We start from the raw sequence: 19,805 nt of genomic DNA on the forward strand, positions 1-19,805 counted from the left end.
CATCAACACGCTGCCATTAAATAAAATCAACTCTTTGAATTCATGCGGGCTTACATTTGATATCACACTCAGTCTGCATAAAGTGTTTTTGTTGGTTGCTGAAGTAACTGCTCCCCAAAGGAAGTTACACCTTAATTTTCTTGCCAGTAGCCCTTCTTCTGATGCCAGCTGCTCGTCTGAACATTTCCACCCATCAGACAGCTGGTAATTTCTACCCTTCACTGTCATTGATTGGGAGTACACAGATGAGACATAATATAAAAATCCTCAGGCTCGAAATCCAAGCCTATAAATACATTAACCTCCATCACATCCCACCCATTGAAAATCCACTGGGAGCTAGAATCAGTCCCAAAGGTCAAATAATCTCAAGGCCAGTCATTGACAGGGGATTACCTGGAAACTTATCTCCATAAAAACATGAAATCAGTACCATAAGAAATAAGAGAAGTAGGCTTTTGTCCCATCAAGCTTGTTCCTCAATTCAATAAGGAGGCTTATCTGTTTGTGGGGGTTATGTTCACTGTCCTGTCTACCTGCTACATAACTACTAGCCCACCAGTAGATCAAAAATGTAATTCAGCTTTGAATACATTCAAAGACTATGACTCCATGACCAAGCTTCCACTACTCTCTGAGGAAGAATATTCTAAAGACTAAAGACCCTGAGAGGGGAAATTCAGACTCATCTCTGTCATAAATAGGACACCCCTTATTTTTAAGCAGTGTCCCTAGATTTAGTTCCACTTACAAAATAATTAAGTTCCAAAAGAGCAAAGGTACAGAGATACAAGATGTCAACTCAATAAAGTTATCGAAGATTCTATCGAAGTGAGAATGACATTTTGGGGGAAACTTCATAACAGGAACTTGTGACCATGAGCCTTTCAGTTTACATTATGGCATATTTTCACCCACAAAGGATAGTGGACTTGCAATAAGCAAATCATTTCCAAATGGGACATCATGAAGCAATCGCAAAGGCTGAAGAGGCCAATCGCTGAGATGTATGAAGCTACCAAATGTCATTGTAGGATGCTGCTTTCGACAATGGTGTCTGCTGCCAGCCACTGAGGCCATGTGGTGCACACCATCCCACATGAGGCACTAATAATTCAGTCCAATAGATGATATCCCCGGGGCCTTTATGTCATGCTTCCAAGCATCCCTGAAGTGGATCTCAGATTGCAAATGATCCCTTTAATCTGTGCAGCCTTTCCACTCTGAGGGCCCATGAATGCTGATTGGCATGCCAATGCCATTCCTAGCACTGACTTCCAGTTTCAGAAGTCAATGCCATGCACGGACCCCTGAGGTTTGTGCAGAAGAAAACAATAAAAGACAGAACAAAGCTCGTCACCTGATTTTGGCTACCTTACCATACCAAAACTCCTCAGGTATGCAACTGAATTCCATCCTGCAGACATGCTCGTACCAAAGAAACCACTTTTGTTTAATGAATAGCATCAAATGCAGAACTTGGCCTTTGGGAGGACTACCACATTCATGCATTTGAGATTTTTCCCTGCCATGATATACCCATAATATACCATTGACAGTGAAGACGGAAATAGCTGAGTTTCTTTTCTACATAGATGCAAGTCATCCATCTGTCATGATATACGGTAAGATGCTGTTTATTATGCCAGGGTTCTCAGTCAACTTAATCCCAATAGTTAACCTGATTTAATTCCATGCACTTTGCACTTTTCATGGATCAGCCAAAGATGATAGCTGCTTTTCTTCTGCATGTATCAAGTTCTGTACCACGAGACAGATCATCTGTCACCCTAATCCAAGGTAGCAGAATTTGCTAACTACTTCCAGAAAGGTATTATTTCACTGTTTAACTACTTAAGTCACACAGTAAAAATAAAATCCCTACATCCTAGCCATCAGGTTTTCTGGTGACAAAACCTGATAAAAAGTCAGCAGAAATGATGGGGTGCAGTGCTGGGGTGCATCAATGACACAATGAAACAACACACAAAATGAATAAAGGAGATAAAGTAGTGGCATGAGTGATAACACACTAAAATCAATACAAGACACAATAGAGCATCTGACAAGATATAAAGCAAGAACAAGTGTGATTGCACTGTAATTAAACAAACTTCGCAATATGACTTGTCTTCTCCTTTCCAGTGTATCTAATGTCACCTCTGATCTATTGCCATGATTTCATCTGTCGCTTAGTTTTTGTTCTTTGCATCATTGACTTTTCTCTGGGCTAAAAGCAAGTGCCTAATGCTGTTTCTGTACTCAACTTTCTGGCACAGTGCTGCAAGTATTCAATGCAAACCAAGCCACATTAGCAATAGATTATGAACTGTGTGTGTGAATTTGCTCTAAAGCAGACCTTGGCCACAGATAGTACAGCACAGTGGCTCAGTGGTTAGCACTGCTACCTCACAGCACCAGGGACCCGGGTTCGATTCCGGTCTCGGGCAACTGTCTGGATGGAGTTTGCACATTCTCCCTGTATCTGCGCGAGTTTCCTCTGGATGCTCTGGTTTCCTCCCACAGTCCAAAGATATGGAGGTTAGGTGAATTGGTGATGCTAAATTGTCCATTGTGTTCAGGGATGTGTAGATTAGGTGCATTAGTCATGGGAAATGTAGAGTGATAGGGTAAGGGGAATGGGTCTGGTTGGGATACTCTTCAGAGGTCAGTGCAGACTTGTTGGGCTAAATGACCTGTTTCCACACTGTAGAGATTCTATGTGTACAATATAATTACCAGTATGCTGACATATCATTTACCTTAGTGTATACAGTGTCAATCAAGAGTATTAAATCCAGTAGCATCTGTTCTGATGCCCAATTAAGGTCAGTAAAGAAATTCAATCTGAAATTTTCCTGTCTGTTACAGTCAATTCAAATCTATGGTATATTTATATCTGATCATTTGGAGAACCCTTGGAGGTTTCACAGGTACTCCAACTTTCATTTGTTGCAGATATCATGATATTCACTGTGTAAAATAAGAGGGTAGGCCGCAATACAACAGCAATAAGCAATGGACTTCTTTTCTGGAACACTGATCAAGGCATAAGTATAGCTTAACCTTAGCAATCGTCAAATGCACAATGTGAATTAGTCTGTCAACTTGTTTTGAGGATATTTGACTTAGTGGTTCTTTGCCTGCATAAGCCATCTGGTTGGCCATAGTTTGTTTTGTAGTACTATGCTTTTGTTATAGGTTTGGCTCTATAGATAGACGATGACTCTGGTTTAAATAAAAGATCATAAGTATGCTTTGTATCAGTAGGTCACAAAACATTGGGAGAAAATCAGTGTTAACATTTCAGGTCAGTGATCTTTCATCAATTCTAAGAAAAGGTCTTAAACTTGAATCAGTAAGTCGGTTTCTCTATTAAAAGATATTGCCTGACTTGCTAAGTATTTCCAATACTTGGTTTTTATTCAGATTATCAGCAATACTTTGCGTTTGCACATTTGGTATCTAATTTGCAAGTGATTCATTTGTCTAATTTCACCCTGACTGCCAAATAGTGTCATAGAGAGAGTCATAGAGTCCTCCAGCACGGAGACTGGCCCTTTAGCCTAAACTGATCCATGCCAACCAAAACGTCCATCCACTCTCACCCTATTTCCCTCCACTTGGCCCATATTCTTCTAAATAGTGGGGTAGATTCAAACAAATCCTTGAAGGAATCTTCCACAAATGACAATGGTTATTAGGTTATAGGTTAATAATAGGTTATTAGCTCAAAGACTTGGCTAAAATAAGTTAGAAACAAAAAGAGATGGAGCAGTGAGTTGTTGCATCTCAGACAGGTCTCAAGTTCTCTCTGACCGAGTTCAAAAATGCAATCATCTTAATCCACTCACAAACTGGGCTGTTCTCTTTCTCTGAAAGTTCTTCAGAGTGCATGAGTCCATCAAAGCAAGCTACTCCTTGAAGGTACACCATTGTTACCAGTGTACACAATGTCTTTTCCTGAGCAAAATGTCCTTTATTTAAAGATTCAGGACATAACTATTTGGATATTCTTAAAAAATATTATTTAGATCACATTCCTCATGACATGACATTCTGGGTTAAGGGAGACTGGGAGCCCAGAAATCTTACTCCGCAGCTGAGAAGGTCACATTGCCTGAAAAGAAACTCATTCTTCAAGCTGATATTCTTACCTAGAAATAAAAATATTTATTTCTGTAAACTGCCCAATGTTTGATCCAAACTTGGCTGCGTCCAGACAGTGCACATGCTTAGGTGGATTGAAAGTACACCATCAACTTACTGAAGGTAAGTCAGAGCAGACACAATGTCAACCATACAGCAAGCCCAGAGAATGATATCCACCGAATGTTTTCTTACCTGATTGAACAACACTTTGGCTGGCTGGCCATGGGTGTGCATTATGGGCTGTGGAGAACTCTTCCAGGTTCTGCCAAAGAAATGGGAATATGTGGTATCGAAGAGGGTAAGTCGGAGCTGGCACTGGACATTCGCCACTCCCTCCAACAAACTCTGCAAGAGAAAAGAGGGATTAAGGTAATTATTATTGAACATATAAATACATCAAAAGTTCACATTAAGATTGGCAGGCAATGACAGCATCGTGATTGTGTCACTGGACTGATAGTCTCAAGGCCAGAACCCTGACCTTAACTGGCTGTGAATAGCCCAACAATTTGCTTTGTTCAAGGACGCTTGAGGATGGAGCAATCCATGCAATGTCCATATCCCATGAATTTTAAAGAAGTTAATTCCCAGTTCAGCAGATTTAAATTGATATCAAAATATGGCACAAAAGTAGAAATAATGCCACCACAGCAAACCTTAAGATGTAAGAATAGAAGTAGACCATTTTGCCCATTGAATCTGTTCTCTCATTCAGTGAGATCATGCATGATCTGATAATCCTCAAATCCACTTTCCTGCCATTTCCCCCATTACTTGAGATTTCCTTTCGAATTAAAAATCTGCCTCAGTCTCAACTGCCAAGGAAAGCAAATTCAGTATTTTTATACATAAACTGTAATAAAAAAAGAGCTAACCCAAGTAACTGATGCAAATACAGTTCACTAACATCTTCTGAAAAGGAAATTTGTCATCATTTCTCTTTATTCATTCTTTCACGCAATGTGGGCCTTACAGGCAAGGTCAACTTTTGTCAACCAACCCCAAATGTCCTTGAACTAAAAGGGTTGCTCAGGCAGTTCAAAATAAACCACATGACTTTGCATCTGAAGTCACATGCCAGCCAGACAAGGGTGAAGATGGCAGATTTTCTTCCCTACAGGACATTAGTGAACCAAAGTGTTCAAAGTTTGTGTGAAGATTTGTAGCTCAATATACCAACCACTACAGCGGACAGCTGAAACTGACAACCAGAAGCAGAAGGGACAGACCACTATAAACACCGGAGGAAACATCAAAGAAGCGCTTCGCAGGAGGCTCCCAAGTACTGATGATGTCGCCTAGCCAGGGGACAAAACGTTTGCAACAAAAACTTCCAGCTCGGCGAACAGAACCACAACAATTAGTGAACCAGTTGAGTTTTTACAACAATCAGTGATAGTTGGTAATGGTAACCATGTCAAGACTGGGTTTTATATTCCAAATTAATTAATAGTGTTTAGATTCCACTTGTTGCTGTCGTGGGATTTGAACTCATGCCCCAAGAACATTAATTAACCTTCTGGATTGCTGTACAGGACATTGGTGAGGCCAATTTTAGAATACTGCATTCAATTCCGGTCTCCTTGTTATAGGAAAGATGTTGTTAAACTTGAAAGGTTTCAGAAAAGATTTACAAGCATGCTGCCAAGGTTGCAAGATTTGAGATGTAGGGAAAGACTGAATAGGCTAGGGCTATTTTCCCTGGAGTGTCGGAGGCTGAGGGGTGACCTTACAGAGTTTTATAAGATCACGAAGGGCATGGATAGGCTGAATAAACAAGGTATTTTTCCAAGGGTACAGAGTCTAAAACTAGAGGGCATAGGTTTAAGGTGAGAGGGAAAAGATTTAAAAGGGACCTAAAGGGCAGCTTTTTCACAAAGAGCATAGTGCATGTATGGAATGAGTTGCCAGAGGAAGTGGTGGAAGAAAGTATAATTACAGCATTTAAAAGGCATCTGGATGACTATACGAATAGGAACTGTGTAGAGATAAGGGCCAAATGCTGCCAAATGGGAGTAGATTAATCAGGATATCTGGTCAGCATTGATGAATTGGACTACAGGGTCTGGTTCCGTGCTGTACAACCCTCTGACTCTATGAGTCTGATAGTATCACCATACCGTCACCTTTTCCCTTCAAAAATAATGATTCATCCGCACGTCCAGTCTGGTACATATCAGACTCCAGACCCACAGCAATGTGGTTGATTCTTACCTGGCCCTATATAGCCCAGCAATTTGCTTGGTTCAAGGACATTTCAGGATGGAGCAATCCACGTGATGCCCATATCCCATGAATTTCAAAGAAGTTAATTTCCAGTTCAGCAGATTTAAACTGATCTCAAAATATAACACAAAAGCAGAAATAATGTTCAAAAGAGTGCACCAGATTTAAGCAATTCAAAGTATGTGAGAATAAACCTGTTTATCAGTAATTAATTTCACTTGCCTTGTTTGTCAAACAAGCTGCAAATTCATTGAACAAATGTTCCAGTATCATTTCACTCATGTAGCAATTAAATAACCTAATTAAATTTCTGCATCAACACACTGACATTGCCTTTTGTTACATTCCTTCACATAGATCTGGGGGAAACCAAAGAAAGAAAGAGGAGAAAAAAAAACCCAATCGATCCAACAAGCAGGAAACAAATTGACATGTCTTGCATAACTCCAATTGGCCAGTTTAACTGCACTGACTGATGAAGAGAAGCAACAATTGGCTTATTATTGGGACCTAAATCTGCCAAATTTTGACAAAAGCAAGATAATGCAGAGTTTAGATTGGCACATTTATTTAAACACGACTCTTAAATGTCAGCACCAAATGACACTGAAACTTAAATCTGGTTCATAAAGTTCCTGCGTGTTTAAGGCAAGTATTTTAATGCTTTCCTACGCCATTTGTGATTAATAACTAGTTTTATAGATGAGAGCGCACCCTCGGCCATTTGACAGCTGTCCCTCTGGCTTAATAAAATTCCTGCAGTTTTCATCCAACACATCTGCAGAGTTTACTAAAATTGGCAAATAGTGCTGATGAAGCATTGTCAGTGTGCGTCACATCCATTTGTTGCTGATAACATAGTGTTTGAACAATCAGTTGAAGAACATCACTTCAACCACAGCAACAGAGTGCAGGGATGTATTGTCATCTTCAACATTAGAGTGGTGCTGGAAAAGCACATCAGGTCAGGCAGCATCCGAGGAGCTGGAAAATCGACGTTTCGGGCAAAATTGCCCGAAACGTCGATTTTCCAGCTCCTCGGATGCTGCCTGACCTACTGTGCTTTTTCAGCACCACTCTAATCTTGATTCTGATCTCCAGCATCTGCAGTCCTCACTTACATCTTGTATTGTCATCTTGCTTATTGAGAAACATGGGAGCTGCAAACTTCAACTACTCAATGCAAATCAGAGCCTGGGAATTTGTTACAATAGTGGTAAAAATGCACTATCAAGTTTCAACTTCCGCCATCAGATGACTATTCTGTAGACTTTTCATGGATTACAGGGTTTTTTTTAAAAAGGACAAATAAAATGGCTGCTGTAATCATCACAGTTTGAGGTAGGTTCAGGAGACTCATTAGAAAATTAGAATTAGAAAAATGGTCTACACTAAAAATACCATTTTATGGAAGGACTCTGAAACCAGTCAAGTTTAGCTTCAACAAATTCACATCTCCTACCATAATGCACACTCATATGATAACTCGTTGCAATTAAAAAAAACGCTGGTGCAGCCACACTTGTGTACAGTTCTGGTCCCCATATTTCGGGAAGGATGTGGAAACATTGGAAAGGTGCAGAGAAGATTTACCAGGATGTTGCCTGGTCTGGAGGGAAGGTCATATGAGGAAAGGCTGAGAGAGACTTGAACCTGTTCTCATTGGCAAGAAGGCTAAGAGGGGATTTGATAGAGACATACAAGATGATCAGAGGATTAGATAGGATAGACAGTGAAAGTCTTTTTCCGAGGATGATGACGTCAGCGTGTACGAGGGTGCATAACTTCAAAGTGTGGTAAGGGCGTGGAATGCCCTACCTGCTAATGTAGTCAACTCAGCCACATTAGGGAGAGTTAAACAATCCTTAGATAAGCACATGGATGATTTTAGGATAGTGTAGGGGGACGAGTTGAGAATAGTTCACAGGTCTGCGCATCATTGAGGGCTGAAGGGCCTGTTCTGCACTGTATTGTTCTATGTTCTATATTCTGTAATTTCACATGTTGGAAGACAAAAGGCTTGCCTCAGCTTGGACAATGGAGTCAAATGTGGAATATATAAATCAAATGTACTTCAGTCACTGCTTTTGTGAGGAGCAGAGCAGAGAGAAGGAATGATGGACTCAGAGCAGCAGAACCTGGAAGGCTTTGTCATTCTCCTTGTTCGTAGTTCCTCTTCAACAACATTTTGGAAGCTAACAGCAGTGTAAGCGCTGTCTAAAGATTCCAATACTGCTGTAGCTACAAGTCACCCATTAAACAACTGTGATCTCACGTTAAAAGGTGCACATTTTAAGGATTACAAAGAGGTTTAAACTTTATTCTTCCAGTCTGTACCAGGCAATCTCTCCTTTTTTAAAATACATTACCTTTGTATTAATGTGTCTGATTCATTAGGAGTTGCAGATGGAGTTTAATTTCAATAAACATGAGGTGCTGCATTTTGGAAAGACAAATCAGGGCAGGGCTTATACACTTCATGCTCAGGTCCTGGGGAATGTTGTTGAACAAAGACACTTTGGAGTGAAGGTTCACTTTTTCTTGAAAGTGGAGTCGCAGGTAGATAGGATAGTGAAGGCAGCGTTTGGCATGTTTCGTTTATTTGTCAAGGCTTTGAGCATAGGAGTAGGGAAGCTCATGTTGCAGCTCAATGGGTCATTGGTGAGACCACTTTTGGAATAGTGCGTGCAATTCTGGTCTCCCTCCTATAGGAAGTATGTCCAAAACATCGATTCTCCTGCTCCTCGGATTCTGCCTGACCTGCTGTGCTTTTCCAGCATTTCGACTCTGATCTCCAGAATCTGCAGTCCTCACTTTCTCCTTTTGCGATTCATGTACAAGGACACTCAAACCCACCGCCCCCCCTCCCCACCCCCTCCCGCCACCCACCCCCACCCCCGTTGTGCAATCTCTATCCACTTAGATAAAACTTTGCTTTTATATTCTTCCAACCGAAGTGGACAACCTGACATTTTCCCACATTGTCGTCCATCGGCTAATTTTTTTGTTCACTCAAATATTAAATAGAACAGCAGGTTTTAGGAACTAAATGGCCTACTCATGCCTAATTCATATGTTGCATGTTTACTTAAGCTAGCAACTTTTTTTTGCAAACTCTTAATCCTCATAACTTGGCTTTCCTGCTGTTGGCTACATATTGTCCGTCCCTTCATCCCAGTCAGCAACGCAGACCATGACTAGTTCAGACCTAGCACTAATCACTGCAGCATTCGATATTGTAAGTTTGACGACCTGAAAATGACCCATTTATCCTGATTCTGTTTCTTGTTAGTTTGCCAATCCTCCATGTGAATATAACCCTCAACACGATCAGCTCTTGGATAGTAACCTTTTTTGTGTCACCACATTGAATGCCTTTTGAAAATCTAAACACACATCTCCAGATATCCTTTATCAACCGTCCTTGTTACACCCTCAAAGAATTCAAAGAAAAAAAAATCTGTCAAATCAGATATCCCTCTTACAAAAGCATACAGACTATTCCTGATTGTCTTACCATGTTCTCAGTGTCCCACTATTACCTTCTTAAAACTAAAAGCATTTTCTCAATGATAGATCGTAGACAAACTGACCTATGATATCCTGCTTTCTTTCTCCTGCCTTTCTTGAATTAAAGTGTTCCATTTGCAGTTTTCCAAATGGCTGAGTACTTTTCACAATCAAGGGGAGGTTTAGAACATTTCATCGAATGGATCTGCCATCTCTGCAGCCATTTTCATGAAGATCATAAGATGCAGGTCATCAGGTGCAGAGACTTGTCATCCACTAATCCCAATGACTTACCTGGTACTTGTGCTCTGATGATTACAATGGTCTTAAATGCCTCCCTTCCTTTTGCCAATGGTTTTTCGAGCATTTTCGGAAAGTTTTTGGAATCTTCTGTTGTGAAGATCGATGCGGAACATTTGTTCAAGGTTTGCACCATTTTCTTGTTTTCCCACTACTAACTCTCCAGTTTCACCCTCTAATGTACCAACATTTATTTCAGTTACTGTTTCCTTGCCATGTTCTTGCAGGAGATTTTACTGTCTATTTTTCTTGAGAGTTCTCTGCCACGCTTCAACTTATCCCTTTTTATTTAATTATCTGTTGCTAGTTTCAAAAAATTTCCCAACCTACCTGGCTACTTATAATGAAGTGTATCACCTGGAAAACACCATACTGAAATTCAACAGTATTTTGTTAAATAACAAATGTTGCCTGGTTCATTAACAGAAATAATTCAAAATTCACATATGTTTCAAATGTAAATGGTACACGCTAAGGATTTTGTGGAGGTTACTTCCTTTGTTTGTAAACTGAAGTACTGAACCTAATATCACCAGGACTGATCAAACATCCTTCTGTACAGTAGAAATATTAAGTACAGAGGAATCCAGAAACTCCAACCTACTTCTAAGGCTGGTGTAGTGGTAATATCACTGAAGTAATAACACAGATTCCAAGTTTCAGTGACACAGATTGAAATGCCACCATGGCTGGAATCTAAATTTAATTACTAAATATGGAAGTCAAGGAGAGCATGAAACTCGTATTGATTGTTGTAAAGCTCCATCCTACCCAGAAATATAGTTGTCTCTGAACTACCCTCTGAAAAGGACCAAACAAGCCACCCAGTTCAAACGCAATTAGGAATGGGTCTTGTCAGTGACTACACCTCCTCCTTTTACACCCGACCTCCTGTAAAAACACCATCCCTTATTCCCAATTCCTCCGCCTCCACCGCACCGGTTCCCAAGATGACCAATTCTACCTGAGAAAATCCCAGCCGGCCTCCTTCTTCCAAGATTGAAATTTCCTTCCCACATGGTCGATGATACCCTCCAGGGCATTTCCTCCATTTCCCACACCTCCACCCTTGATTCCCACCTCTCCATATACATCGCATCATCCTCCGCCATTCCGCCACCACAAATGGACCCCACCAGAAGATAGTTCCATCCCCAGCGTTCCAAAGAGACCATTCCCTCATCAAATCCATGCCCACCACCAGCCCACACCCCATTTCCCAACACCACAGGAAGTGCAAAAACTGTGCCTACTCCTCCCCCCTCATTTCCATCCAAGGCCCAAAGGGGCCTTCCACATCCGACAGAAATTTACCTGGACCTCCACCAATGTCATCTACTGTCTCCGTTGCACCCGATGTGGGCTCCTCTACATTGGGAAGACAGGACGCCAATTTGCAGATCGTTTCAAAGAACATCTCTGGGACACCCGCACCAACCAAACCCACTGCCCTGTGGCTGAACACTTCAACTCCCCCTCCCACTCCACCAAGGACATGCAGGTCCTGGGCCTCCTCCATCACCAAACCCTAACCACCCAACCTGGAAGAATAACACCTCATATTCCACCTTGGGACTCTGCAACCACATGAAACCAATGTGGATTTCACCAGTTTCCTCATTTCCCTTCTCCCCAACATTATCCCAATCTCAAGCCTCCAGTTTGGCACCACCCTCTTGAACTGTCCATCACCTTTCCCATCTATCCGCTCCAACCCCCTCTCCAACCTATCACCTTCTCCCCTATCGCATTCCCAGCTACCTTCCCCCCAGTCCCACCCCCCTCCCATTTATCACTCAGCCACTGGCCCACAGCCTCATTCCTGATGAAGGGCTTATGCCTGAAACATCAATTCTCCTGCTCCTTGGATGTTTCCTGACCTGCTGTGCTTTTCAAGCACCACACTCTCAACCCTCATTCCATGAAAGAATTAAAACATTTATGTGTCAGGTGTCAAATCACAAGGGCATTGTTGTTGTACTTTGGTTTCTATATAAAATTACAAACTTTCTTTTTCCGAACTTCACCACATACAGAGGAACCTCGATTATCTGGCATTCAATTTTCCAAATTTCAGATTACCAGACAAGAGCACAAGGTCCCAATGCTTGGCTAAACTGTGTTATCCAAACATTTGATTATCCAAACAAAATACTTCCCCCGCCAGTGTCTTTCAGACAATCAAAGTTCCTCTGTACTAAGAAAAATGGCAATGCATTGGAATCCCAGTCAGTGGAAGTCAACTGGTAATAAAATAACATGTAAAATGCTCTGCCACCATCTGCTGGTTGAAAACAGCACTGCATGAATATTTCCAATCAGCTCACAGAAACTTTCACAGCAGATACTGCAACTCAGCATGTCCATCGGGTGCTGCCTGAAATCACTCCAGATGCCATTACAAATTTATTGTATTGTTTTTATCATATTCAAAATGGGTCTGGGTGGGTTACTCTTCGGAGGGACGATGTGGACTGGTTGGGCCGAAGGGCCTGTTTCCACGCTGTAGGGAATCTAATCTTATCAAAAGAACATCATAAACGGTGAATTGTTTGACCAAAGAGTAAAAACCTTCATGAAAAATAATTTAGATTGCAATCAGGTGACAAGGAAAGTTATCCTACAGTATCAGCGTTATAAATGAACTTTGTTTTTCCTGTGCAGCATAAAAATCACTTTTTATTATCCTTATATGCATCCGTCTCCTCAGGGCCCAGTAGATTTCAGACTTTGCACACCACAAAGGCTGCCAGCAAAAAGAATATCCTCTGTAGGCAAGTGTCAAAAACCAGCAATGGTTTGGGAAATACCTCAGACCATTATTGTAAACACATTTTGCCTTATAACAGTTCTTAAATTCTTCAGCCTCAAATGCTTACCCTATGAATTTGACTTTTATGTGTTGGTTCTTATTCAAGGTGAAAGGAAAGCTCTTCCAATTAGTTGATGACAAAAGACAAGGGGACACATGTTTATGCACACTATCATGTTTCCAAATCCTAACCTTCTGACCACAATTTAAGCCAGCCTGCACATTTTAAAGGAGGAGTAGATAGTGGCTCAAGTAGGTGGAGGAAGTGAAGCTGTCCTGAGAAACAGCGAAGAATGGCACAACAGTGATAAGGAGTTCAATGACCACACTCAAGCAGTCAGTGTCAGCGAAGGCATCTTCACATGTCATATCCCACCAAATTCAGCATGTTCCTCAGACAGTTCAGTTCTCCACAGCCCAATAGGGTCATCTCCAAACAGGCTTGATCAACCAGGATTCATATTTCACATCACGCATTTCACCCTATCTCTTCCAATTACCCCTGCCAAAAATCGCATCTGACCTCAGCTTGCCAGCAATGCAACCATAACAATTACATCAGCCAAACATGATGCATTACGATTACCAGCAGCACTTTCTCTCTTGCAGGACAAGGTGGTGCACAACCCGAGGAGCTAGCCAAAGTAAATAGGTTAGCCTACATGTTGTAACCCCCATGGAAGAGACAGTTGTCGCTATTAATGGGACAATTTGAGTTGAGGACATGGCCAGCAATAGGACAGAAAAAAGAAGGTTCCAAAGCAGGGTCACTGGACCAGAAACATTAATTCTGCTTTCTCTCCACAGATGCTGCCTTACCTGCTGAGTTTTTCCATCAATTTATGATTTTGTTACTATTGGTACCAAATTAATATTACATGTTAATTAGTACCTGAATACTTCAACTGTAACATCAGCAATGCGATATTTGCCAAAACTCACCTCACAGTACATGCATATCATGGAATACTCTTTGGAACACAGGGACACTCATAACACCCAAAATCAGGTGCTAACTAGGTCAATTTCTCACTCCAACTCTTTCCCATATGCATTTTACTAACTTTTTCAGAGGTTGGCTGAAATAGCGAATGAAACAAACCATGGAATGTCTCTACTCCAATCAGTGAGCCATTCAGTTTAAACACATGCAGTCAGTACAAGTGGCAGCGCTTCACATTGCAGTACATACAAAAGCATGAAGACAAACCTTGTGCCCCCAAAAGGAAAGTAGATCTAACCTGGGTCCCAACATACATCTGAGGCACGAAAAGCAAGTGCACCTTCCAATTCGCTTTTGAACAAGGACTCATGGCAAAGGAGCCAACAAAAAAAGGGAAGGGAGTCTGGATATGGGGATGTGGGTAACCTCCAGTTCCCAAGAAGCAAATTGAACATAACGTCTGTAATCCTATATGAATCTGCACATAAAGGTTTAATTTGCTGGTGACCCTACAGTTAAACCTGAAAGAATAACAGTACATACTTGTAAACATTAATGTCCAGAGTAAGCAAAGTTGCTTAGAGGAATTGAGATTTACTGGAGCATTACAAGTTTAAGTTTATAAATTTAGTATAGGTTTACAGTACAATGGATAATGCCTAACATTTTTTTGCCAAGTTTAGTTCATATAGAATCCCCATAGTGAAGATTGAGTCCGTTCGGCCAATTGAGTCTACACCAACCCTCCAAAGAACATCCCACACCCACCCTCCTTTCCCTGCAGTCCTGCATTTCCCATGGCTAATCCATCTAGCCTACACATTCTTGGACACAATGGGCAATTTAGCATGGCCAATCCACCTAACCTGTACAACTTTGGAATGTGGGAGGAAACCGGAGCAAACCCACACAGACACAGGGAGAATGTGCAAACTCCACTTGATAGTCACCCGAAGCTGGAATTGAATCCATTCCCTGGTGCTGTGAGGCAGTAGTGCTAACCACTGAGCCCAGTGCGATAGCAACAAGCATCACCAATTGCATTGCTATGGGAAGTCAGGTCATTGTGAACAGTCATGAACACAGCCAAAGGAACCAAATTTCTTGCTGCTCTGATACAATAAACGTCTCCAAACAATCACAGGGAGACTATGCACCTCCATGTAAACTGTTGCCAGCGGGTGGAATCAAACTCGGGTCCCTGGTGCTGTTAGGCAGCAGCACTAACCACTCTTAAAACAAGCTTCAGAAATCTGAGATGCATTTTAATTGCAGTTTTCTGAACATCATGCTTTATGCCTGTTGAAATACTATAAATGCTACTTTAGTAAATTGGTCATACATTATCTTGGCCGGAGGGGTCAAGTCCTGCATGTAAATGTTTGCCTCGTGACAGGACTGAGTATGTCTGTGAGGTCACATGGTCAGATACCACATTAATCTCTGGAGTTACGCATGAAGACAGGCCAATCCAGTGAGACATCAAATGGCAGTCAGCATTCTTCATCTTGTGAATTGGCAAACATTAAAACTTTCAAGAAATGGAAAAGAAAATTCAATATGGGAACTTCTCCCCTGAAAGACTCGGAGAATGAGCAACGACATCAAATCATCTGAGGAACCTTATTCAGAATTCATGGCGCAGGCAGCCTCAAGAGTAGTATCTGTGCTCACTAATGTGGAACTTGGCCAAACAAATATATTGTAAAATGTCCTTTAATTCAATACAAAATAGATTGTTCTGCCAAAGGGGTGTAGAATCCCTGGTAAAGACCTCAGTTTGGACTTCAGATTGCCATGGAAATGAGTGAAGAAGGGCTAGAAAGTCAAAGTGAACCCCAGTGTGGTGTGGTGTTGCAACTTTTAGCACCTCTCACTGAAATTCATAACAGAGGAAAAGTTCCTGAGAAGCAGGGAGGAAAGACTTGGAACTGTTCCAGGAACTGGTCAATTCCATTCTGTCGGAAATGATTGGGAGCAGAAGTAAACTAGCCTGCAAAGAAAACAGTTTTATCAAAGCCAACTAATGGATTTAAAAGGAGTTGAATATAATAAGTTCTTGTTTTCTGGATTGTCAGCGCTATTGCAATCTTAGACATGGGGGAATTCATCAAGGTGATAACTGTTCCTGTAAAACCGCAGAGTGAAACAATTGTTGAAGGATGCCAGAAGTTTCAACCTGCCATGGTATATGTGATGAACTTCTGCTGGAAAATAGGAGAGACCTTGAGACTGTCCCTTCCACATTACACGACGATCAGAAACATGGTTTGAAGAAGTTGAAGAAAATGACCTTTTTTTTAAAATTAATACAGCAGTTGACCATTAGTTGAATTATGTTGATTTTCATTTGTTTGTTATGAGAAAAGTCTTCAAAAATGAAATCTTGTCCTTTGGATTGTTTCCATTGGGACATTTAGGAAATTAATCTCTTCCAACATGTTTAGGACTCCACAAATATCATTATACAACATACTCTATCTCATCCATAACACAGAACAAAATAACTTTGTATCTTCCAAATGCATGGAGCTCCATTAAACTGGGGAGTGACTTCAAAAATTTTATATGATTTTTGATCTGTCAGATAGGAAGTGTCTTTTTAAAGTAATAAAATTTGTTGCTTGTAGCTACTATATTGGCAATATCATATCAAGTCTTTACAACATTAATGCAATAAAGCTCATGAAAGAATAGAGTCTGAAAAATGTTACAAGTCTCAAGCTTGACTATCATTACAAAGCACTTTAGAAACAAAGGAACTGAATACATCCAATACTGCATGTACCAGGACAAACACTCAGCTAAGTGCGAGAGCTAGATAACATTTGTCTGAATTATATAATAAGTCAACATATAAGGCTACTGAAAAAGTTGATAAACTGTTATGACTAATGTGAAGTGGCTCTTTGATCCTGTCAGTGCTATGACATTAAGGCGTATCTTCTGTTTTGTTCAGCTTTGAAATCTAGTCAGCACCTGGTGAAAGGACTTACATTAACCGTCTTCAAAGATTCTTCACATTTGGTAAAAATTGGATTCAGTTGTATGCCCATGACCTATATGAACAGATCGATTTTGAATAGTTTGAGAGAAATAAAGGAAGATCTCAAAAATAAGAAAATCTGAAAGTTTGTACTTTGGCTTCAATTTTAAAATCACTTTGGCTGCAGTTGCTCTCCAGAAATCAGTGGGGCAATAAAACCGCAGGGGCAATCTTTCGCCTACAGCAGTTTCAAAGTGGATTGTGCTCAGTTCACATCAGTTCATACTACAATTGGATTTTACAAGACATTTATTTTTCTTTGAACTTTTTGTTTGCTCAGTGTTAACAAAGATCAGCGTACAGCAGAGCTGGGGGTAAGAGAAGGGTATTCAGCTCAATTCAAAATGATTTCAAACTTGAGATCCTCCAAAAGCAAGTTGCAAATCAGAATTTTAAAATTTGAATCTCACAAATTTAAATTATGATGACTCCAGCACGTATTCCACCACCTGTGTGAAACAGCCCCTTAGTCAGAGCACAATTGCACAAAGGAAAAGTCCAAGCACAGCTCTCCATTGTCAACGCAGCAAATCAATCAAGCAAGTTCCTGAAGCTTAAAAACCTGGATGACACCTGCTCAATTAAGTTGCATGGTTTTACACAAGTGGCACTTCAAGCACTGGCACTGGTCTCAGCATTCTGATTAAAAAGTGTCAACTTTTTAGGGTGACCTTTCCTGATCACTGAGTGTCAGAAACCCATTTGTATAAAAGTCAGGCGAGACAGAATTGCACCTGATGGGGATGTACTTCTTGGTCAATATTGGCCCATACCCTTCTCAAGATTAACACACAAGTCGTTCCTACTTCATACAAGAAAGCAACTTTGTAACTGCTGTCTCATCATGGATCACATCATCATTTCTTTGTAATCATTCCCAGATAAGAATTATCCTTGAAAATCTGGAACACTCTTAGATAAATCATGTTAAGGACTCTATCACTGACTCAACTAGGAGTCCATGAAAGGAACCAAAACAGTAACTTTTACACAATGGAAAGGAAATTGGAAAGCATCTGCCAATAGAGTTCAACTCTGATGGCTTTGTCATTTTTTGTTGAAAGAGTTGTGCTGAAGACTCACCCAATATTGTGTCTTAGACTTCAACTTTCTAGACTGGCAATCAGTGGAAGCAGACTGTGCATCATCAAACAATTCACCAACAAAGCAGATTACATTTTGGGCCACTGCTTCCTGGACTTCGAGCCAAGCACATAACAGAGGTCGGAGGAAAATGAAGAAGTGGTAGATAATCAGAGATATGAGAAAATAGCTATTGAGAGGGGTTCAATAGAGGATCAGAAACAGTCTTTTTCAATATTATTGAAGTCAAAAGGAGTACATTCAGGTAAGTTCTTCTTCTTCTTGAGTTCTGTGCCCAAAAGCAAGCCTTTAACAATTAGCTGTCAAATTACAGCAAAGTGCCAAGGTTTTTTTTAACACTACAGGGCAAACAAGGAGACAGGCTCCGAATCTGCATTAGCTGGTACAGAGATCAGATTCCCTATCAGTGTATTCTATCTGATCCACACACTAACCATCTAGTCAACTGAGCTAACTGTAATTACTGCACCATCGATTTACTTCCAATCATCAAAGCAATTGAAGATGTCATTGATACTGTTATTGAATAAATGAACATCATTCATACTCAGTTTGGCCTCCACAGGGATAACTCAGCTCAAAACCTCATTGCAGCCCTGGTCCAAACAAAAGCAGAACAAATCAAACCTGGCCAATTGCTCATGCAATTTTCTATCAATCATCATCGAAGCGATGGAAGGTATCATTACCAGTGGTGTCAAGCAACACATTCAAAAATAACCTTCCCCTCAAGCCTGAACTGAGCATCAATCAGGACTCGGCTCCAGACCTCACTGCAGCTTTGGTGCAAACAAGTTCGAGAGAGCTGAATTTCGGATGGGACGAGGTGCAATTAACTGTCCTTGACATCAAGGCAACATTTGACACAATGTGGCATCAAAACGCTGCAGCATAACCAGAGTATAAAGGGAGAGCTCTTCATCATTTGGAATCTCCAAGGAATACAGTTGCAGTCATGAAGGCCAATCATCTCAGCCCCAGGACATTAGTGCAAGAATTTCTCAGGATACAGTCCGAGCACCAAACATGTTCAGCTGCTTCATCATTGCCCTTCACTCAACACAGAACATAGAACTGTACAGCACAGGAACAGGCTCTTCAGCGCACAATGTTGTGCCAAACATGACACCAAATTAAACTCATCCCTTCTGCCTGCCTTTAGTCCACATCCCTCCATTCATTCCATATTCACGTTTATCTACAAGCCTCTTAAACACCCCTATCGTATCTGCCTCCACTACCACCCTGGCAGTACATTCCACACTCCTACCACTATGTAAAAAAACTTCCCCCTCACATCTCCTTTGAACTTTCCCTCTCTGACCTTAAATGCATGCCCCCTAGTATTAGACATTTGAATTCTGGAAGAAGATTCTGCACATCAAACCTTCTATGCATCTCACAATTTTTTAGATTTCTATCAAGTCTCCCCTCAGCCTCGACCTCTTCAGAGAAAACAGTCCAAGTTTTTTGAGTTTCTCTTTATAGTTCATACCCTCTAATCCAAGCAGCATCCTGGTAAATCTCTTCTGTACACTCTCCAGAGCCTCCATAATCCCTCCTGTAATGTGGAGACCAGAACTGAACCCAATACTGTAAGTGTGGCCGAACCAAAGTCTTATAAAACTGCAACATGACACGCTGATTCTTGTACTGAATTCCCCAACTAATAAAGGCAAGCATGCCATATGCTTTCTTTACTACCTTCTCAA

General features: G+C 40.9%; 1 protein-coding gene across 1 annotated transcript in view; it reads right to left on the reverse strand.

Moving 5' to 3' along the window:
- nphp4 (nephronophthisis 4) overlaps window positions 1-19,805 on the reverse strand; it is a 450,076-nt gene that overhangs the window by 386,979 nt on the left and 43,292 nt on the right. Inside the window, exon 2 of the mRNA XM_087980586.1 lies at window positions 4,345-4,497. Within this exon, the coding sequence (XP_087836712.1) occupies window positions 4,345-4,497 (153 nt within the window). The remainder of the gene's footprint in view (window positions 1-4,344; window positions 4,498-19,805) is intronic.

This window comes from Chiloscyllium plagiosum, unplaced genomic scaffold, assembly GCF_037043375.1.
Source record: "Chiloscyllium plagiosum isolate Xiang-an unplaced genomic scaffold, Cpla_swu_hap1 HiC_scaffold_37, whole genome shotgun sequence".
NCBI classification, from domain to species: Eukaryota; Metazoa; Chordata; class Chondrichthyes; order Orectolobiformes; family Hemiscylliidae; genus Chiloscyllium; species Chiloscyllium plagiosum.